The sequence below is a fragment of the Microtus oregoni genome, unplaced genomic scaffold, assembly GCF_018167655.1.
Source record: "Microtus oregoni isolate MIOR12 unplaced genomic scaffold, Mior012 000028F_ref0000031, whole genome shotgun sequence".
NCBI classification, from domain to species: Eukaryota; Metazoa; Chordata; class Mammalia; order Rodentia; family Cricetidae; genus Microtus; species Microtus oregoni.
Window position 1 is genome coordinate 27,758,202 of NW_024543087.1, and position 23,746 is coordinate 27,781,947.

The 23,746-nt window shown below is 37.2% G+C and overlaps 1 protein-coding gene across 3 annotated transcripts in view; it reads right to left on the bottom strand.

Annotated features, from left to right (window-relative positions):
• Xrn1 (5'-3' exoribonuclease 1) overlaps positions 1-23,746 on the bottom strand; it is a 102,866-nt gene that overhangs the window by 71,249 nt on the left and 7,871 nt on the right. For all 3 annotated transcript variants that reach the window (XM_041676901.1, XM_041676900.1, XM_041676902.1), the window contains exons 3-15: positions 22,634-22,731; positions 20,070-20,179; positions 19,857-19,967; positions 17,821-17,903; positions 15,021-15,108; positions 14,767-14,935; positions 13,086-13,153; positions 12,618-12,755; positions 11,324-11,390; positions 10,980-11,085; positions 8,481-8,570; positions 5,840-5,996; positions 2,663-2,782 (exon numbers count right to left, since the gene is read on the bottom strand). In XM_041676901.1, the coding sequence (XP_041532835.1) occupies positions 2,663-2,782; positions 5,840-5,996; positions 8,481-8,570; positions 10,980-11,085; positions 11,324-11,390; positions 12,618-12,755; positions 13,086-13,153; positions 14,767-14,935; positions 15,021-15,108; positions 17,821-17,903; positions 19,857-19,967; positions 20,070-20,179; positions 22,634-22,731 (1,405 nt within the window). The remainder of the gene's footprint in view (positions 1-2,662; positions 2,783-5,839; positions 5,997-8,480; positions 8,571-10,979; positions 11,086-11,323; positions 11,391-12,617; positions 12,756-13,085; positions 13,154-14,766; positions 14,936-15,020; positions 15,109-17,820; positions 17,904-19,856; positions 19,968-20,069; positions 20,180-22,633; positions 22,732-23,746) is intronic.

Below are 23,746 nucleotides of genomic sequence, written 5' to 3' on the forward strand. Positions count from 1 at the left end.
TTTCCTCTATCTCTCTCCACTGTATGAATGTTTTTATTTTACTAGGTTTAACTTACTTATTTTATGTGTATAAGTGTTCTGCTTGCATGTAAGTTTATGTCTATTGCCTGCAGAGGCCAGAGGAAGGTGTCGGATCCCCTGAAACTGGAGTAACAGATGGTTGTGAGCAGCCATGTGGGTGCTGGAACCGAACCTAGGTCTCTTGGAAGGGCAGTCAGTGCTCTTTACTGCTAAGCCATCTCTCCAGTCCCAATTTTTGTTTATGAAAATTAAAGTATTTAGTGTGTAAATATGTATGTACATATGTATGTGAATGTGCGGATGCCATAGCACATGTGTGGAGGTCAGATGAAAGAAAAGTAGGTAAAGAGCCAGGCGGTGGTGGCGCACGACTTTAATCCCAGCACTTGGGAGGCAGAGGCAGGCAGAACTTTGTGAGTTCAAAGCTAGCCTATTGTACAGAGTGAGTTTCAGGACAGCCAGGGCTACACACAGAGATACCCCATCTTGAAATTGAGACATCCCCCCTCCCTGCAAACAAAGCAACAACAAAAACCAACCAAACAAAAAAATCTAAACCCAAAAAACAAAAAAATGTAGAAAAGAATCTATGATGTAACATAGAAAACCAGAAAACCTCTAACACTAATATAGGAGAAAGAAAGAAACAAAACAAAACATAACAAACAAAAAAACCCAAAACCTAGTCAAGTGGTGTACTCCTCTAATCCCAGCACTTGGGAGGCAGAGGCAGGCAGATCTCTGAGAGGCCAGTATGGTCTACAGAGTGAGTTCCAGGATGGCCAAGGCTACACAGAGAAACCCTGTCTCAATAAACAAACAACCCTCACCCTCCCACCCAAAACCCTGATCCAACAGTAATAACCTTCTACGTAAATGGCCTCGACTCAACAACAAGAGAGAGAAAGAGAGGAAGAGAGAAAGAAAGATAGAAAGAAAGAGAGAGAGAGGAGGAAGGGAGGGAAGAAGGAAGGGAAGGAAGAAAGAAAGAAGGAAGGAAGGAAGGAAAAGATGCAGACTATAGCTGACTGGACTGAAAAACAGGATTCAACTGTTTGTTGTTGCTAAGAAATACCTCACAGATTGAGATTCCAAGGATTTCAAGTTAGTCTATCAAGTGAATAGAAGGAAAAGAAGCTGTTGTAGATAACCTCATATCTGAAAGGGTAGACTTCAAATCAAAATTGGTCAGACAAAGTGAGAAGGCCATTATATATTACAGAAAAATTAATCAAGATGACATAATAATTGAGATACATGCACTAAATGTTGCAGCTCTCTTTCATGAAATAGACAGCAATAGGCATAAAAGGTCTCACAACTCTTGATAGAATAATAATGATGACGTTAGTACTTCACTCTCATCCACACAAAAATGAACAGAGAATCTTCAGGGAATCATAGATCAAATGGACTTATGAGGTATCTATCTACAAGAGATACCAAATACACATTCTCAGTAGTCCATAGAACCCTCTCTAAAACCCACCACATTCTTGGCCACAAATCAAGCCTTCACAAATACAAAAGAATCAAGGTATACATGTAGTATACCCAGTAAATCCAGCACTTGGAAGGACCAGGAGTTCAAAGTCATTCTCAGCTACACAGCAAATCAAGGCAAGTCTGGACTATGAGACTGTCTTAAAAAGCAACAACAACAACAAAAATGAATTGGAATAATTCCTTGTATCTTATCAGATCATAGTGGAATACTAGACATTAACAGCAAAGAGAAACTACATGGAAACTGAATGATATAAGCTGGCATGAAATGGGTGATTGAAGAAATCATGGGGGAAATTTAAGGTTCTAGAATCAAACGAAAATGAAGGCACAGCATTCTGGTACAGCTAAGGGAGTCCTAAGATGAGAATGGACAACTATTAAAGTCAGTGATCTCAAATAAATAATCAAACAATAAACCTCGAGCCTTTAGAAACCAAAGAATAAGGCATATCTCACACAGTAGGTGGCAAGGATTTTCTGGAAGTACCCTAAGGACACAGGCTATAAGCCCAAGAATTCAAGGAGATTGAGTCAAGTCAAGTTTATAACAGTAAAGAAAACCATCTGCAACGTTAAGAGACAACCTATAAAGTGGGACAAAGTCCCTGCTCACTATACATCTGATAGGGAATTAATATCTAGAAACTAAGTGACCCCCAAAAATTAAGTAGAAAAAAACAATTAATGAATAAGTAGACAAATGGACTAACCAGACAATTCTCAAAAGAACAGATACAAATAAAAATAATATAGCTAATATATGAAAAAATGCTCAACATTCTTAGCCAACAGGGAAATACAATTAAATGAACTTTGAGTCTATCTCACCCCGATTAGAACGACAAACATTAAAACAAAAAATAATAGGGGCTGGAAAAATAGCTCAGTTGGTAAAGTGATTAGCTAAAAAACATCAAGACCTGGTTTGGTTTCAGCTTGCCCATGTAAAAAGCTGGGCATGCTGGTGTAGACACACTTGGAATCTAAGTGCTGGGTAGATGGAAACAAGTAGGTCCCCTGTTAGACCAGGCGATGATGTCTGAAGAATGACACCTAAGATTATCTTTGGCTTGTACACACACATACACACATTAAAAGACAGTGTTTATATGTACTTATTTCATATACTGACCTCATCAATAAAGGGTATTAATACCACAGCTTCCCATTCTTGTTGTTTCCCATTTAGATCAGTTTTAAAATCCGGTGGGTAATATTCTATAATTGGTGAGTCTTCGCTGGTCATCAAATGCTGTGAAAATGTAAATACGAAAATAGATAAAAGAGACACTATCATTACAACTATTCATTAACATATAGAACATTTCCTTACCTTATTAGGTTGCAACAATCTATTTGGTACATTATTGCTTCCAACTAAATGAATCCTTTTAACTTTCCTTTTTTCTGAGACAGCATCTCCCTGGTCTTGAAATTAAGACCCACCTGGTTGCAGATTCCCCAGTGTTGGAATTACAAGCCTGTGTCAGCTTGTTCAGCAAACTGTAAAAATTTCAATTGTATTCGATACTCATTTCTTTCCTGCTTCTTTAACTTAGTTATGGAGCAAAACTACTTTTACTATGAATGACTTCTCTTTCTCTCTTAATTCCTGTCTTGAGACAGAATTTAAGTAATCCAGGTTGCCTTGAACTCAAGAGTCTCCAGCCTCAGTCTCAAGAATGCTGGGATTATAGGTGCACACCACCACATTCCTGCTACTATTCGTTTTAATTCTGTCATCTTTACTTAGAAACTTGTATTACATCATGGTGTGTATGGAGGTCAGAGAACAACCCGTGGGAGTCCATTCTCTCTCTCCTTGCACAGTGTGGATACTGGGGATGGAAGTCAACAGGCTAAGCAGCAAGTACCTGTATTTGCTGAGCTTCCTGTCAGCCACATTTTTATTTTTCTATTGTCTTTTCACTCTATAACGTCTACCACCTAAATTCTGTTCCTTTACTTACAAGTTTAGTTCAGTTCCTTTCACATTTTTCCAAGAGTTTTCCATTTCAACCTCAAATTAACAATTTATTTCCATGCCCTAATCAGTGGATTCTAGTAATATGATTACTAGCATCAAAGATAATCTAAAAAGAAAAAAGTAAAATCTAAGACCCACAATACCATTAATAACAGACCCACAATATCATTAATAACAGAGTCTGATAGCAAACATTTTTATTATATTCTATAAAAGAAGTAAACAAAGAAAACATACCGATGTCTTATGCAAAAAAGGATTGGGAAGTGAAAGGGAAGATTATAAATTTAAAAAATGAAGTAATATATTCCTAAAATGATAATATAAAATTTAATTGCTATTGCACGAACACTAAACAAACACAACAAATGTGATTATAACATACTTATTGGCTAAGAGTGATATGCTACGAAAAGTTTAATGTAGCTGAAGGAAAAAACAAACAAAAAACATTAAAGATATTTAAGAAACAGAGGCTGAAACCAGGGTTGAGTATAGGTTAGGGCACTGGAAGAGGCAAGAGGGACCATGACAATGTTAAGAGCAATGGGTTATGTATGTACATCTACTCCAAATTGTGAGAGGACCAGACATGGAATGAGAAGTTCGGACACAGACCCTACAAAAACCAAATAACTTTTATAATCTGCTTAGTATGTTTAGTGTGCTTCAGAGACCCTGTCTTTCTCTAATTATGTGAAATATATTAGTAAGAGAAAGGTCCTTCAATTTGATAGTTCGAATGCTTAAAAATCTAAATATATGCTGAGGTGACACTGGTGTAAGATAACAAGTCACTAGAATTGCCCTTATTCACTGGGTGGTGGTAGTGGCGCACGCCTTTAATCCTAGCACTTGGGAGGCAGATCTCAGTGAGTTTGAGGCCAGCCTGGTTTACAAAGCAAGTTCCAGGGACAATTAGAACTGTTACACAGAGAAGCCCTGTTGGTGTAGAAGGTTCTTCTGTTTAAGTGTTGCTTTCATTGGTTAATGAATAAAGAAACTGCCTTGGTCTAGTTGATAGGGTGAACTTAGGTAGGTGGAAAAAATAGAACTGAATGCTGGGAGGAAGAAGGGCAGAGAGAGAGAAGCCATGAATCCTCCACTACATACAGATGCCAGTTAGAATCTCTGGTAAGCCAGGGCTATGTGGTGAAACACAGATTAACGGAGATGGGTTAAACTAATATGTAAGAATTAGCCAAAAAGAAGTTAGAGCTAATGGTCAAGCAGTGTTTTAATTAATACAGTTTCTGTGTGGTTATTTTGGGTATAAGTTTGTCCCGGTTTGTGGCCGGGACAAACAGGGGGCCCTCTCCTTTACAATACCCTGTCTTAAAAAAAAACAAAACAAAAACAAAAAACTCAAAGTAAGTATTGTCTAAGATAAATAAAAATTCACTTATTAAATTAAATTGGGCAGCAGTATTTTCAGGTTTATATGAAGAATTAAATACAAAAAAAATTATATGTAGTAATAGGAGCGGTGGGGCTGTGTCCCCAGCACCCCGGCCGCCTGGCTAGCTTATGCCAGAAATAACAACACACAAACTGTATTCTTTTTTTTTTTTGGATTTTTCGAGACAGGGTTTCTCCGTAGCTTTTGGTTCCTGTCCTGGAACTAGCTCTTGTAGACCAGGCTGGCCTCGAACTCACAGAGATCCGCCTGCCTCTGCCTCCCAAGTGCTGGGATTAAAGGCGTGCACCACCACCGCCCGGCAAACTGTATTCTTTTAAACACTGCTTGGCCCATTTCTATCTAGCCTCTTCTAGGCTAATTCTCACATATTAATTTAGCCCATTTCTAATCATCTGTGTAGCACCGCTAGGTGCGCTTACCGGGAAGATTCTAGCCTACGTCCATGCTGGGTCGGAGCTTCATCGCGTGTGCCTCAGAGAGCTGAGCTATCGCGTCTTCCTGGGAGAGGGGAGCATGGCGTCTCTGAACTCCCTTCCTCTTCCTCCCAGCATTCTGTTCTGTTTACTCCTCCCACCTATGTTTTAACCTATCAGGGCCAAGCAGTTTCTTTATTGCTTAACCAATGAAATCAACAGATTGATATATGACACTCCCACATCAATTATATAAGGGGTTGGAGAGGTAGTTTAATGGTTAAAATCCCTGTCTTTCCAGCACCTATATGGAAGTTTACAACCATACATAATTCCAGTTCTCTTATCCAATGCCCTTATCTGTCTTCTGTGAGCACCAAGAATGATGAGGTACATAGACATACATTTATGTAGGCGAAATGTACATACATATAAAAATAAATCCTTAAAAAAGAATATTAAGAAAACTCATTCAATTCCAAAACCTACCTGGTAGCAGGTAGGAAGCAAATTTTTGCTAGCTGATGGGAGGACGGCAAGAAGCTGCTCAAATGGCTTGAAGGGTTTCCCCAGTTCAAAATGGATTTTAAGAGCGCTGATGTTGCGGATATCAGACAGGAAGGGTGCATAATGATAGGGATAATACCTATGAGAGAAAATGTGTTTTAAACTGAAAATAGTATACAAAATGGCCAATATTGAACATTTTCCTACATTTACTTAAAAATACACAGGTATAATTAAAAATGTATCATACATAATTCTATCTCTTGAGTATAAGAAATTAGCACCTCTGTAAAGCTTAGCTCATATGATAGCAATAAATATATTTTCATAAATATATTTTGATAGGTGGGAACTTAAGAGACAGGGTTTCACCTAGGAAGGCAGGACTGGCCTCAAACTCACAACTTTCTTAAAGTGTGCATTGGGAATGTTTCTTCTTAAGTCTCAAGTAGAGATCACAAATCCTTCAATCAATACACTGAACAATGAGGTGGTCAGAAGCATCATTCTAGTCACTTGAACCTGGGACCTCTCTGCAACGGGCGGGGCACTCAGTATTCAGTAGATACTGACACCAAAGCTCTAATCAGCTCCTAAGAAGGACAGTGGGTGTGTGCTCATACAGCCATGTCAGTCAACTCAAAGAAAGGCTATCTTTGAATCAGGTAGAGATTAAGAGATTAATTAAAGAGATTTGCATCTGTGGTAGAGATTAAGCTATAAATCAATCACATACATTTTGTTTATAATATCTTCCTATCTTTAATTATAGACATGTTCTAATAAGCCTTTGAACATAAAATTATTTCAATATGCTACAGGTGTCTGAATCACTGGACACAGGGAGGCAGACACTCAGGATATAGAGCAAGAAAGGAAAAGGAAAGACTAAATTTTTTAAAAATTTTATTTAGTTTGTTTATGGGGCTGTACAGGTGTGTGGAGGTCAGAGATTTGTGGGAGTAAGCTCTCTCTATCATGTGGGCCCCAGTGACTGAACTCAGGTTGTCAGGCTTGGTGGCAAGTTCCTTTACCTGCTTAGCCAACTTGCTTGCCTGAGAGACTTCCACATTCCTAATTGTGGCATTCAGCTGTTCTAGATAGGAAAGTTTAGAAGTCAGAATGGTATGTGAAATAGTGTAAATACACTGATGTTCTAAACAGATAGGTATGGCTTGGCTTTTTGGGATGATTACTTTGGTTTTCTGAGCTTTAATTTCATCTGTGGCAAGTAAAAACGATGTTTACTTCAAGTATATGAAAATAAGGTTTTAAAGTCCCTAATTTTACTGCTTGGCAATTAAACAGCAATTACTGGCATTTAGCCTTCTAAAATAACAAATAAGGATCATATCTTTAAACTTCGATTGTTTTTAAGAGAGGCCTGAGAACATAAGAATTTCCTTTCAAAGCTGGCTAATAAGTGAACGAACACCTAATGCCACATCATTCTGCACTGTTGTGAGCTTCCTGATTATGCTCACAGCAGTCTCTACTATAGGGTGCCTTATAGTTGGAGGGTTTTTCTTTCCTCTTTCTTTTTGAGGCAAGATCTTGCTATGTTTAACAGTTGACCTTGAACTTGTGGTGATCCTCCAGCCTGGGATCAGATACAAGCTGCCACACCTGGATGTTATTCTCCCATTTTAGTGAATGAGTAGATGTAATTGGCTAGGATCAGATCACCCCCTACTACTCATGTACAGAAGCCTGGTTCCGACCTGCTGGGCTATTTGGGAGGTTCTAGAAACTTTAGAGAGATGGGACTATTGGATTTGGGCCACAGGGACATGTCCTGAGGGGTTGTATCTTGTCGCACGCCTTCCTTTATCTTTCTACTTTTTAGTTACAATGAAATATCAACTTTGCTCTCCATGTCCACCCTGCCATGACACTTTGTTTCACCATAGCCTAAAGAGATTGGAGCTGGCTGAGAAGAAACTGAAGCCTGAAACCACGAGTCACATGATCTTTCTTCTTTTAAGTTGTTCTGTCAGGAATTTTTGTCAGTGAGAAGAGCTGACCAATACCGAGGAGAAATGGTGAATATTACTTTTTATTAACACAAGCAAAGCCTTTCTTTCAGTCACAAATATTAGTTGACTCTTCAGAAATTATTCCTGTTAAAGAGTATTGTTTTTGAGTACACAAAAATGTGGAGACTCTTACAAACACCCTCACGTAACTATCACTGGAATGCAAACACTTGTTAAGATCGTGTCATGATAAGGGGTTCTCTTATTTTTACTTTTCTGGTGGCACTAGGAATCAACCTCAGGCTTCATCCATGCTAGGTGGGGGCTCTATGATGGAACTCTATCCACGATTCTCTCCTACTGGACAACTAGAGTCTGATCCAAGTGATTTATTAAGCTACACCCCAAGCCCATGCTGACTCAGAATGCTAAAGTATTTTACAACTTTAGATTAACAAAGGCTAGGGCTATAAATATTTTTCTTAGTTGAAAGTCTTTAAAATATTTTCATTTAAAAACAGATTATATTTAATTTAAAATTGACTGTAGACATATATGAAAAATTCTTTTAAGTAGAAATAAAAGGAAAAGAGATGTTTAAATGAGACTCTAATAGTAGGAACCATTATAAAATGAGATGTCTTTACCAGCTCCAGGATTGGACTCCATGATAGTAATAGTGTAAGATCCACTGTATAGCCTGAACATAACAAGCAGCTTGATCAGCCAGAAACTCACTGAAACAGAAAGAGGCATTTTCATAACAATGTTGTTTTCTGAAGACAGACCAATATATTCAGTGTATTTTTAATACCTAAACATTATAAACAGAAAAACTGCAAAATATTTACAATTCCATCTTGTCACATGAAAGGCTGTTTACAGTTTCCTAAGCCAACTATCAATACAGTTAAATTGGATATGCATGCTTAAGTTGTCATTATGACATAGTTTTGCCTAATGTTTGAAGACTCACCTACCGACCTTTCTACAAAGTGGTATTATCACTCTCCTAAATAGTGGGAATGAGTGTAAGCCCCGAGTTCTTAGAAATCTGGCAATAGTATTTACAAACCCTTTTAAAAAGTGCTATATGTTCTGAACAAGATCCCTCTAGATTTGGGTAAAACAAAGCAAGCCATAGCCTAAAGTCAAAAATAATCACTTAGAAATTTCTTATCTATTTCTGGTAGGTATGCATATATCTTTAAAATGTTCTATTATCAATTTATATGTGTTATGTGTATATTTGTATGGCATATACTTGTGTGGAGGTCATGAGACAATTTTCAGGAGTTAATTCTCTTGGTAGATGTGCTTTTTAGCCTGATACCGAATACTTTCTTACTTCAGACAAGTATTTCCTGATTGTTAAAAATCTGGATAATGAGCCGGGCGGTGGTGGCGCAAGCCTTTAATCCCAGCACTCGGGAGGCAGAGGCAGGCGGATCTCTGTGAGTTCGAGACCAGCCTGGTCTACAAGACAGGACAGGCTCCAAAACCACAGAGAAACCCTGTCTCGAAAAACAAAAAACAAAAAACAAAAAAAAAAAAAAAAAATCTGGATAATGGAGAAAACTATTCTTATCATCTTCTAGCAATTCCTCGTCATTTCCGTCTTCTGCTTTTCGGTCACTGCTGAGACGAGGCCTTTCTATCTTGCCCTTGCCCTGTGAATTTCTGGGATTCAGCGATATTATGGGCTCAGCTTTCCAAATAGCTCCGATTATGCACTACTAGCCCAAAGTTACCCAATTAAAAAAAGTACACGCAATGAATGCGTATATTATATCATGTGTGATTGTGTTTCCTGTCTTTAGGTTATAAGCATCTTTCTGAGTTGTGGGGAACTCTTTGCAAACACCATTGAATAGCTGTGCAGATTCTGGAGATGGGGAGAGGAGCGATGATGAGCCAGAGTCTTCCTTTATGAAAGACAAGATCTGGCTATCAACTTCCACCTTCTGTTTTGGCCTCCTGACTGTACTCAAGTGTCACAACCCCCGGCTCTATAATGGTGCTTCTTATTAGACTTAAAAAAAAATTATTTGGTTATTTCTGAGACAGATTCTTTTTTTTTTTAAAGATTTATTTATTTATTAAGTATACAACATTCTGCTTCCATGTATGCCCACACGCCAGAAGAGGGTGCCAGATCTCATTACAGATGGTTGTGAGCCACCGTGTGGTTGCTGGGAATTGAACTCAGGACCTTTGGAAGAGCAGGCAATGCTCTTAACCTCTGAGCCATCTCTCCAGCCCCTCTGAGACAGATTCTTGTAATGTAGCCATGACTAACTTGGAACTCACTTATGTTAAATTTTTCAATTTCAGACTCGTGGCAGTCTTCCTGCCTCTGTTTCCTGGGTATTTCCTAAGGGATTACAGTCACTTGCTACCATGTTGAATCTTAGACATTTATTAGTTTTATCTTTTCTGATATTGGAAATCAAACTTGGGGCCTCACAGAATATAGGTAGTCACTCTTTCACTGAAGTGTATCCTTAGTCCATTTATTGGATATTTAGATTACTTTTTATTTTTTAGCATTTTAAATATCTTAATATGTATAAGGATGTTACTATTTGCTAATTAAATCTTAAGTAATTTTCTGCATGTGTGATGTGCATGCTTGCAAATGTGTGGGTGTATATGTTTGTGTGAAGGTGCTTGTGTACATGTGTCCTTGTCTGTAGAGGTCAGAGACTGATGCTGGGTATTTCCTCAATTGTTCTCCACCTTATATGTTGAGGAAGGGCCTTTTGTTGATCCCAGAGGTCACCAATTTGGCTAGTCTAGCTACCTAGATTGCACTGGGAACATCCTGCTTCTACATTCAGGACATCTTCCCGAGCTCTAGGGCCATAGGTGACTGCCACACTTGCCTTGGCATTCACACAGGTGCTAGAAATGAGAACCTGGGTCCTCAGGTAGTACGCCAAATACTAGCCACTAAGTCTCATCTTCCTAGTTCATCTTGGCAGCAATTTTATGTGGAACAGAACACATGCCAGAATCACTATCATGAAATCCATAATTGAAGACACCAATAAATCTCCCATATTTCATTAAAATCATGTTGTTTTCTGAAGACTTGCAAAATTTACTTTTTCTATTGCAAAATAAAAACAATGAAAAAAACATACTCAGATACTACATCGACTCCCATCTTTGTCATATAGTATGTTCTCTTATATTGTCTAAATTCAGTTTCAAACAGATCATCATCTTCAGTCTCATCTTCAAAATTATCTGTGAGAAAAACCAGAAAGATGTAACTGATAAATATGAATATTGTTTTTATCTAATGTTGTGATCAATGCATATCAAAATTGATACTTATAAACTATCATGGGAATTTATCCAATCCAATATTGCAGGGTTAATACTAATAAAGGAAAAGAGAAACAACTATGTGTCAAAGAAATAACATTAAACACAGTATATACTCACCTTCAGAAGAAATAACATTAAACACATATGTACTCACCTTCAGAAGCTACTACTTCACCTTCACTTTTGTCTAAAGCAGCCAAGCTTAAAGAATTTTCCTGGCCCTATAAAAATTATAAATCATCATAAGATGAACAGTAAGATGTGTTTCCAAGTCAGACATGTAAAAAGGAGATTAGAAAAAAAACTAAATACAACTGAAATGATCTTTAAAGAATACACTGTAGCATATTACTTTAAAAACAAGATAAAACTCCCTGAAACTGTATGTTTTTTTTGGTTATCAATTGTTTTATAAAATTATACATTTTTGTTATAGAATTGACATATAATGCATGATTCTCACTAATGTAAAAGGTATATTTGATTATATGCACCAAGACCTGCTGTGGGATGTCTTTCTGTATGCTGTGAATGTTTTACTACCATTGGTTAATAAAGAAACTGCTTTGGTCTATGGCAAGGCAGAATATAGTTAGGCAGAAAAGCCAAACATATATAGGGGAAAAGAAGGCAGAGTCAGGGAGACACCAGTAGTCACTGTGGAAGCAAGATGTGAGGTAACAAGCCAGGAGCCTCGTGGTAAAATATAAATTAATAGAAATAGATTAAGTTTTAAGAGCTAGTTAATAACAAGCATGAACTAACAGGCCAAACAGTTTTTAATTAATATAAGCTGTGTCCACTCAGGAATGGATGGCTGGGAAACAAAAGTGTCGCCTCTGTTTACAAAGACCAAGACTACTTAAAAATTTATCAATTACAATATAAACAAGAATGAAATGATTTTTTCAATTTACCAGTTTAACATTGTTAGACACCAATTTTGAACTGCTACTAATGCAGTCTGTCTAAGCTGGAATCCATTGAGCACTTCTGAATTTCTGAATCTTGTCATCTCCTAACCTACGTATCTTCCATGCTCTGCCCACCTGTTTTTAGTTTTATGATCTTAACTCTTCCTCTTGTGTTTCTGACAGCCTAGCTACTGGCAGTGACTCCCATTAGTTTTTCCTTATACTGTTCTGGCCTCTACCAGCTCTGGACTGCTGAGCAAACTCTCCAGCCCCATTTATTGTCTTCCCAATAGAGGAAAATGCTATTCCTAAGAAGCAAAAATAAGAAACTCATTTTTCTTAAATACATACTTATGATATGACAGAAACAGAGAGAGACAGAAACCAAAACAATTCTAGATGCTCATGGAGAAGAAAAAATGAGAACAAACAAGCCCTGAAAACCAAGGACACTGAAAACAAGGAATATTAGTTTTATCACTATAGCTAAAAACCAAAAGAAGGAGAAAAGAAAGAACACCAGAAACTGGTTACCTTTGATTTTCTCTTTTCCTTACAGTTCCTGGCTTCTTCGGCTGCTGCACCTGCTGCTTCATTGAGATACTTGTTACCAACTTTGCTTTCAAACCACTTAAGGTCCACAAAAACTTCACTGAAGTGCTCTCGATCAAACTGACCAAAAATAGTTGAATTTTAAAATGACTTAAACGTGAAAGAATACAAACTAAATTTCTGGAGTATAGAAAATTAGGAGAATGTTTACACACACACACACACAAAATATCATTAATGTGGATAATATTTATATATATACACATACAATATCATTAACTCTAAAAATTAGACGTAAGTAACTAAAATGAAATAATTCAAATGAAATTATACAGAATGAACAATCAGAACGAAGCTAGAGTTTTTTCACCCCTGGCATTAACTAAATGATTAATGACCATTTATAGCTCCCCCAGGATAGGAAAAAAAAAAAACCCTGTTGTTACTTACATCTGATAGTTTCACAAGGTATTTCTCAAATCGAGGTAAGTTGAGATGTCCACTTTCATTAATGTAACCTAAAATGAACCAAATCTAAACTTGTAGTATAAACTGATACTAGTTTCTAATAGCTCTATAAAATTCTTTCAACAAACTGCTGAGTGTAGCATGGTTAATAAAAACCCAGAGACAGAAATTGGGGTTCAACCTGAAGGTGAGAAAAGCAAAACAGCCAGCCACTGGCTCTTACCTCTACCTCAGTTTGAAATCGTGATTCTGCCTCCAGGAATCTCAGAATGAGACTGAGACTATGAGCTGTCTCCTCCTGTATTATATTCCTCTCTAGGGCTGGGATTAAAGGTGTGCACCACTACCGCCCAGCTTCTGTGGTTAACTAATGTGGCTACTGGGATTAAAGGTGTGTATTACTGCTGCCTGGTCTGTAAGGCTGACCAGTGGGGCTATTTTACTCTCTGATCTTGAGGCAAGTTTTATTTATTAAAATACAAATAAAATATCACTACAGCTGATTAATCCTTTTAGCAAAGAAAAGCTTCTGTTTTACTGTCTAAAAACCAGCTTTAGTTCTTATAACCTTTATATTACTGTATTTTAGGCAATGAAGCAAAATACTGGAAATTATGGGTTATGTAGTAACAATGCTTCCACATTTCCAACCTATCTGTAACAGCACCACGTATGTTACAGTCTATCTGGATCACATCTGTAACAGCACCATGTGTGTTACAGTCTATCTGGATCACATCTGTAACAGCACCACATGTGTTATATTCTATCTGGATCACATCTGTAACAGCACCACGTGTGTTACAGTCTATCTGGATCACATCTGTAACAGCACCACGTGTGTTACAGTCTATCTGGATCACATCTGTAACAGCACCATGTGTGTTACAGTCTATCTGGATCATTCAATTTGACATGCTAATGTAAGAAAAGGTGTAGCTGGCTGCAGAGGTGCACACCTGTATCCTATCATATTTAGGTTATATAGGCTGTGGCTGGATTTTGATTTGGAGGCCAATCTGAGGATACACAATAAAACTCTGTCTCAAAAAAAGAGAAAAAGGTAAGAAATAATTTTCTGTAGAGGAATTGTTTACAAATTTTCCATTTTAACTGAAAAAAATTTGTGGTTCCTATTGAATACTTTCAGGTACATTTAGAACAGCTGGATTTCTTTTTTTTTTTTTTTTTTTTTAAATATTTATTTATTTATTATGTATACAATATTCTGTCTGTGTGTGTGTCTTCAGGCCACAAGAGGGCACCAGACCTCATTACAGATGGTTGTGAGCCACCATGTGGTTGCTGGGAATTGAACTCAGAACCTTTGGAAGAGCGGGCAATGCTCTTAACCACTGAGCCATCTCTCCAGCCCAACAGCTGGATTTCTACGACGAAATATAAACAGCATGAAATGAAACTAATGAGGTCTGCTGGTTTTCTTAAGGAACTGGAGGTGACTTTAGTTATTTAGTGAGTGAGGTTATTTACCTGTAGTCAGTTTCTTTAGTGACCACTGAAAACAACAACCTCAGTGCCTGCCGCTTGATTAAAAGAAACCCACAATGTTATCCTAATTTAGTCCTGCAGGCAAAAATCTAACAAAGAGAGGGAAATCTTTAGGGTGAGTTGGTACTAAATTAGGAGTAAAGTGAGGTCTTACCTCCAAGCTCTGGCAGGATGGCAATGTATGTTCCATAAAGAAGAGGCAATGCATCATGATTAATATGTAAATGAGGTAGATGAGGGATAAAATCATTGCCAACAAGAAATCCCATCAAAATCCAATCATCTATGATTTTTTCAATATCATATTCAAATGTGATCTTTTCCTATGACAAAATGGAGAATAAATTGAAATCCTATAGAAATGTCTGTAGGTAAAAAGCTGAGGTCCATGGCTATATTAATACTCACTTTTAATGCTGAAAATTCATAATCAATATACTCTCTCATTAAAGACAAGTGTAGGAGGTGAAATGTCGTTTCTTCTGGTGCACATACCCTGCAATTAGTCAAGTGATCAAAACGGAGTGGTCCAACTTCAAAAGGAAGCAATGGCTAAGTAAAAATTATCATTAAGAGATAATTCTTATATTTAAAGCATGTAATTTATATACAATTATCTGAGAATGCCATCATAATGGGTGAAACATGATAAAGTTCAAAATGACTGGTTTACATTATACTTTTGGTGGAAGAACTCATAAGGTCTAAATACACAATACATATAGAAACTAGTCACTGTAGGAAGTGTATAAATTAGTAAGGGTGTGTGTGAGTGTGGACATACACTTTTAAATTTATGGAATGAAGTTTATCTCTTGCATTGATAGGACACTCTGTTGGCTTATACTCCAAGTTTAGCTATAAAGAAGAATATTAGGGGACAGTAACATATTTAAATAGATTCATAAGCAAGATTTATGGCAAGAATTCAAGGGTAGTTCAACATAAGAAACCAGTATCATATAGCACATGAACAGAGTGTAGGGGAAAATTTTCTGAGACCATTTTACAGAGAAGGCATTTAGCAATATTAAACACTCTCCCATAACACCTGAAATGCAAGTACTCAGGAGGCAGAGGCAGAAGGATTATGAGTTTGAGGCCAGCTCGGTGTACATAGAGTTTTGGCAAGCTTGGCCTATAGAAAGAAACTGTCTTAAAATTAAGAGAGAGTGGGCTGGCAGGAGGCTCATTGGGCAAAGATACTTGCCATTAGGTCTGAAGACCTGAGTTTGATCTCCAGAGCCTACTTCTACAGGTTGTCCTCTGACCTCCACTTGTGACACGGCACTGCATGTGTGTGTGCACACACATTCATTCTTCCTATCTCTCTTTCCCTCTGTCTCTCTGTCTCTCTCTCTCTCTCTGTCTCTCTCTCTCTCTCTCACACACACACACACACACACACAAACACAATGTAAAATATACTCTTAAAAAAAGAGAGAAAGAGCTATGGATAAATTTCCTTAATATAACAAAGGTCATTTATGAAAACACATAATTAACATTATAGAGTGAAAACATTATTCCTAAGACCAGGAATAAGACAAGGATACCTACTTTACCACAGTTATTCAACACACCATAGCTATTCAACACTGTTCTTTAACTCCTAGCCAAGGCAATGAGGCAGGAAAGATAAAGAAATGGAATTAAAATTGGAAAGGGATAAGCACAATTTTATCTGTTTTCTGATGGTGTGATTCTACATACAGAAAACTCCATAGAATACATAAAAACATATTAGTGCTAACAAACAAATAAAACATCTACAGGGAACAAGATAGGTAGTACTTCTATATACCATCAAAGGACAAACCAAAAGAAAATAAAGAAAATTATTCCAGGGGCTGAAGAGGAGGCTCAGAAGTTAAGAGGACCTGGGTTCAGTTCCCAGAACACACATGGTGGTTCACAACAATCTGTAACTCTAGTTACAGGATCTGACATCCTCCTCTAGCTTTGGTGGGCACCATACATGCATGTGGTGTATGTACATATATGCAAGCAAAACACTCATGCACCTAAAATAAAGTAAAAAATCTGAAAAACATGATTCCATAAACAAATGGCATCCAGAAGAGTTAAATAGTTAGAAATAAACTTAACCAAGAAGTATATCAGAGAAACTACAAAATATTTTTGAAAGAAATTAAAAGGAGACACAAAATGTATGCACATGGATTAAAGGGCTCAGTATCAAGATGTTGTAAAAGATATACACATTTCTTAGATCTTTCTTAAAGCTACCCCTATCAAAATCCCAATGATGATTTTCACAAAAATACGAAAATCTATCCTTAAAAAAAAAAAAATCAAAAAACCACCAAGCTTTAGAGACTATAAATGTACAATATAATATTGAAAAAAGAATATAAAGGGCTGGAGAGATGGCTCAGTGGTTAAGAGCACTGCCTGCTCTTCCAAAGGTCCTGAGTTCAATTCCCGGCAACTACATGGTGGCTCACAACCATCTGTAATGGGGTCTGGTGCCCTCTTCTGGCATGCAGGCATACATGCAGGAAGAAACCTGTATACATAATTAATAAATAGATTTTAAAAAAAGAATATATGTTGGGGTTTCATTCTTCTTGATTTCAATGTTAATCACATTAAAATCTACATGAATACACCAGAAATGGTATGAAGACAGGTATATTAGACTAAGTATATTACTACAAAGAATAAAGTAGAAAATGCAAGAACCAAAACTTTGTGTACATGAGCAAATGATTTTCAATAAGGAACCAAGAGCTTCAATAAGGAAAGGACAGTTTTCTCAACAAATAGTGATACAAAAACAAATACAAAGAACGGAGTTGGACTTGTACCTCATACTATATACAAATATTAATTCAAACGGATCAATGATCTAACTATGTAAGCTAAAACTACGTAACTCAGAGCAGGGCATGTCTCAGCAGCTGAGATTCAAGCCCAGCACTGCAAAAATAGCCAAAGCCCCAAACAGCAGAACAAACCCTCCACAAAACTTAAAGAATTAAACATAGGGGTAAACTTTATGACATTAGATTTGACAGTGTTTTCTTGAATACTACAGACATTAAAAGCATAGGCAATAAAAGAAAAAGATAACTGAACTACACCGAAGTCGGCACCCATGAGTTAGAGGAAACATCTGCAGAGCCCATCTGTAAGGACTGCTGGCCATGCTTCACTTTCTTCCTTCTTCCAACATCTCACTTACCTTTGTGTTTTTTTTCCACCAAACCGAACTTCTTCTCTTAAGAGAGAAAAATGTGCCTCATGACTTGTTAATCCAAGCATGATCTGTTGAAAAATAATTATGAAATATTTCTAGTTTACCTTTGTCCATACAATTAGGTTTACAAAAGCAACTTCATAAAATTTCTATACAGAGAACAATTTTAAAGTCACAATGTAAAAATCAAAATCAAATATGCAGCTATCATAAAATGATCCAACTGCAGGATACGGGCAGAATCAAGAAAGCACACTTTAGTGGAGCTATGCTCACCTTAGAGCCCAGGAGTTTCATGACTGACACTGCATTCTCCCCTCCCCCTCCCGAACACTCCTCCTTATGTAAATCACAAAATGTTCTCTGGATTTTTGCAAATTCTTACAGGGATTAGAAATTAGAAGCAGCAACTTTTCCATGCTTCACAAATACAGAAGATACTTAGAGGTCAGGGTAACATTAATATGAAAATCCATTCCCAAATGGAAAAGGGCACTTTAATTTTCTTCTATGTTGTACTCTCTCAGTGACCTCAAAAGTCTAGTTAACATGTGAATCAATGGTAATACATATTGCTTCTTTAAATTCTTATTCAAACAACAAAACAAAACGAAAACATTTATGAACCAATCAGGAGATGTGGTTATTTATCTTAAGCAATTATTATTATATGTGTAATAATGGCATTGTGGTTAAGTACCTTAAAAACTTGTTCATAAAAATATTTCAAAAATATATATTTATTAAGTAAAAACAGTGTATGGAATTTGCTTCAATAACCCATTCTGATTGAAAAGAGGCAAATGACTACATTAAATTTAAGTAAATTAATACTTAAAGAAACTTGCCTTATTCTCCCAGCACTTGGGAGGCAGTGGCAGGCAGACCTCTGAGTTCGAGGCCAGCCTTGTATACAGATTGAGTTCCAGGACAGCCAGGGATGCATACAAAAAACCCTGTCTTAAAAAACCAAACAAAACCAAACCAACTCAACCAACCAAACAAAAAACTTAAGGTAATTTAAGGGCACAAGGGAGCTCATTATAGTTGCTTGCTTGTCTAGTTTTGGTTAGTATGAAGACTTCTCTGATAGGGGCTGGAGATATGGCTCAGCAGTTAAAGAGAACTTACTGCTCTTTTTTTTTCTAAACAATTTTTTTTTTAAATTTTATATACCAATCCCAGTTCCCTCTCCGTCCCCTCCTCCCACTTTCCCCACCTTTCCCTTTCTCCCACCCCACCCCACCCCACCCCCACTCACTCCTCAGAGAGGGTGAGGTCTCCCACGGGGAATCAACAAAGTCTGTCACATCACTTGAGGCAGGACCAAGGCCCTCCTCCCTGTATCTAGGCTAAACAGGGTCTCCCTCCATAAGGGATGGGTTCTAAAAAGCCAGTTTATGTACTAGGGATACTGTTTGAGATGGCTCAACTGTTAGAGGTTAAAAGCACTGGTCCTGAGTTCAATTCCCAGCAACTGCAAGGTGGTTCACAACCATCTGTAATGGGATCTGGGGCTTACTGCTCTTGCAGAGGACCCAAGTTTAGTTCCAGGTACCTAGACTCATGACTATCCTTAACTCCAGTTCCAGGGGATCCAATGCACCCCTCAGGCACCAGATGATACAAATACATACACATACATGATATACATACATACATGTAGGCAAAATACTCATAAAAGGTATTTGAGGCATGGAGCTGTGAATTAGGACATTTTCATGGCCCTAGGTAAAATAGTCATCTTTCCTTGGCTTCAGCATTTCCTTTTCAGCACCATACTCATAGAAATAGGGTTGCTCAGATTTGTAGACTATACCAACATCAGTTATTTATAGTCTATGACAAACAAACAAAGCTTATCTCCCCAATTCTATAGAACTTAGATAATGGCAAATGTAGCTATCATTGCCTTCTGTATTCGGTGCTACAGCCAGTGAACTTCCTGCATTAAAAACTCCATCTCTTAGCATTTAGTTCTACAACAGAAGCTTGTAACAACAGGTGAGTGTTATACCTACCAAGTCAGCATCTAAGCCATAAAGACAGTGTCTGGTGTTTGGATCATGATCTGGCTTTGCTTTCTCTGATCTGATAAATTCCATGATTTTATGTTCTCCTTCTCCAGGAGTCTAAAAACAATGTTTAAAAACAAGGTGGTGATATACTATGCTTCAAACTTTTAAAAAAAATTTAAACTTTAAAACATTTTTTAGATGAAAAAAGATGCTAACCTCATGGCCTGAGAAGTAGATGGTAACACCTTGCCATGATTTGTCAGTGGAAATTTTCATATTTACAAAATACTTCAGATGTTCATGCAACCTGGCCATGAATTCAGTCCCTATAAACAAAAAGTTTTAAAAAGGTTAATCTGAGAAAGATGAAAATAGCAAAAACAGTTAAGTTCCCAGTAACAACATATACTCAGTATCTTCAAAACAAGCCCAAAGCTGTCTTGTTTATCCTGCAAGCAAGCAACTGAACGTGTCCCCAGCAAGTATCTCCAATGCTTCAAAAGTCACCAGCAATCTCAAACGGAGTCAGTGTCACAAAAGCAGGCATGAGTTTTCCACCATCTGCAGACTGTGCTTTAAGTATTTACCTAGGAGCAGTATGAACTCTAACTCCAACTTCCTACATTTTTGCTGGATTCCTAAGCATATTATTAATTTTATTTATTATGTCTGTGTATGGTGTGTATTTGTGAGGGTGAGCATACACATGCCAGGGCACACATGTGGAGGATAGGGGGCAGTATTTGTAGTTCACTCTACCCTCTGTCCACGGGTTCTGGGCTTTGAGCACAGGTCAGCTTGTGCAGAAAGTGCTTTGTTTTTACCCACTGAATCATCTTCTAGATCCTGAAGTGTATGTATGTGTGTGTGTATATGTGTGTGTGTGTGTGTGTGTATATATATATGTGTATGTGTGTGTGTGTGTGTGTGTGTGCGTGTGTGTATGGCATGTAATTTTAATTAGACTGCCAACAATAACTATTATTGTTCATTTATATTATTAATAACTTGTATTGTTTTCTTTTTTAAAATAGTGTCTATAGTCCTGGTTAGTCTTAAACTCACCATAAGCTACGGATATCCCCAAACTTCTGATCTTCTGCCTTTATTTCACAGGTCCTGGGATTACAGGAACGCACAACCACACCTGATTTATGTTGTGCTGGGGAATGAACCCAGGATCTCATGTGAGCAAAGGGTTGGCTCTACCAAATAAACTATATCCCACTCCAACAACTACTAGATGCGTATAATCAGGTTCATGTAGAAGCAAGGGTTTATATGGAGGGCAAAGGACAACCTGTGATTGGCTGGTTCTTCCTTATATACCATCCACCCTGATTTTTTATTTTTTTGGTCAGGATCTCTATGTATGGCTGCCCTAGAACCTAGATCAGGATGGCCTCAAATTCACAGAGATTCTACTACCTCTGCCTCCCAAGTACTGGAATTAAAGCTGTATGCCACCGTGCCCAGCCATCTTGTCTTTTGAGACACAGATTCTCACTGAAACCTGGGACTCAATAATTAGGCAAAACATGTTGACCAGTGAGCCCCAGGAACCCCTCCAAAAACCTCCCCAAAAAGATTAAAAGTGTGCTCCACCATACCCAGCTTCTTATGTGGGTGCTGGGGAGGGAACTCAGGGCCTTTTATTTGTGTGATTAAGAACTCTACCGACTGACTTATCTCTCAGTTATTACACACACACACACACACACACACACACGAGCCATGTGCGTGCAGTGCCTTGGAAGCCAAAAGAGAGCATCTGATCCTCTAGAACTGGAGTTACAGACAGTATTAAGCTACCATGTGGATGCTGGGAATTGAACCCAGGTCCTCTGCAAGAACTATCAGTCCTTTTAACCACTGAGCCACCTCTTTAGCCCCAATACCTACTATTCTTAACATGAAAAATTATTTTAATATGGAAAGTGTGAGTATATATTATTATACCATAAACAAAACTCAAGATGACCAACAGTCAAAGGCAATACTATCTTAAACTATATCCAAGAGAAACTGCTTATTAAATTGAGCAATGTGTATGTAAAACAGCAACAACAACAATAACAACAAATCACTTGTTTGTATGGAATTTAAAAAGTTCCATTTAAAATTTCTGTTCAAAATAAAGGACTATAAAGATGCCAGTCAACTCTCTCAAGCGTATCAAGTAGAGTGATGTATATAAAGTTAAACAAATTACTAATAATTTTTATATTTATGCCTTTATTTGTGTGTGTCTATGTCAGAAGATAATTTGCAGGAGTTGGTTCTCTCTTTCAGCATTCAGGTCCTGGGAATTGAGCTCAGGTCATCAGGATGGACAGCAACTGCCTTTATCTGCTGAGCTACTTCACTGGCCCTATGTTCTTAAAGTCATAAAAATCCTATATTCCTTTGGGAGGCAGAGGAATAAACTCTCTGGATTAAAAGAATGGGTTTCTTATCCTGAAGCCAATGGGTAGATATAGAAACTTGTCTATTTGATACCAGTAACTGACCAGAATAAACTGAAAGCCCCCGTAAGTTTCTTCTAGGTCAGGTCAGGAACTCTATGGAGCTGGCAATGTCCTCTCCGTATCTGCTTATCAACACCTGAAAACACTACAGTGGATCTTTTTACAGGAAGCTTCACAGCCAACATGATGAGTAGACAGAAATGTGAAAATAAATGGCTAACGAAAGCCTAAGAACAAAGAGTCTAAAAACAAAAATACATTAAAAAAATGTTCAATTTCTATATTAAGTCTTTAGACTATCTTTCAGCTTACCTGGTGTGATACAGTTAGAATCAAATCTGGCTTCTGCAGGAAGCGTTTCTCCCTTTTCAATTGCTTTTTTAATTTTGTCTTCTGCCTCCTTGGCTGACCTTAAAAGTCAAAGAGAAAAAATATCTTACATTTTGTAGAAAATAAATGTATCACACAACTATTGTTTAAAAGATTTTTACACAAAACACTAATTTGTCAGCTTTAAGGTTCAAAACTATACAATTTTAAGGAATAATTACAATAGAAATGAATAAGCCTAGGAATTCTTTCTTTTACTTACAAAATTGAGGCTTTTTTTAAATATGAAGACTACAGAAGTTGGACATTAAAATAGTGAAAAGCACACAAATCACTACAATACTTAAGTAATCCTAACATATATACAGCAAATTTATTCCAGAAACAAGGTCAAAGGCTTTAAGTGTCAATTGTGTTTGCTATATCTAATTATACCAATTAATGATTTTAATAATTTTCCTAATAATAAATGATATGAGTAGATAAAATATAACAAAAATAATGCCAGGGTTTAAAGATTATACTCTACAGAGGAGGGAATATTGAATAGCCATGTTTAATCTAGTTGCAATATAGAAACAACTATTAAAATAATCTAAGTAAAGATAATGACACACTAAGCTGAGATACTAGATTCTAAAAAGATGACAAAAAGAAGTATAACTCAATTGTAGATGTCAGGAATAAAGACACAGAAGGAGTTCAAATGACTCTTGGGTTTTGGGTGGGGCAGCTAATCACACAGTATGGAAGAAGGAAAGAGAAAAAGAGTTGCTTTGTGGAGGATGAATTCAGTTCTGAAAATGGGAAGCCTTCTGGTATCTAGGCTACCCAAAAGGAGACAAGTGTTACAATAGAAAAGGAACTTGGGGGTGTGAAAAATACCATAAAGATAAAATTGGGAGTCATCAGTAGAGACATAGTAACCAAAGTCATTAGATGTGATTACTCGGGGTGAGAGTCAAGGAAATTAACTTCAATGATAATTTAAGAAAAAAAGAAGTGGAGAAAGGGAAGATGACAAAAGTCCAACAGGACACAAACAGAGAAAAGCTACATGAAGGTCAAGGAAAGAAATTACAGAAAGAAAGAAGG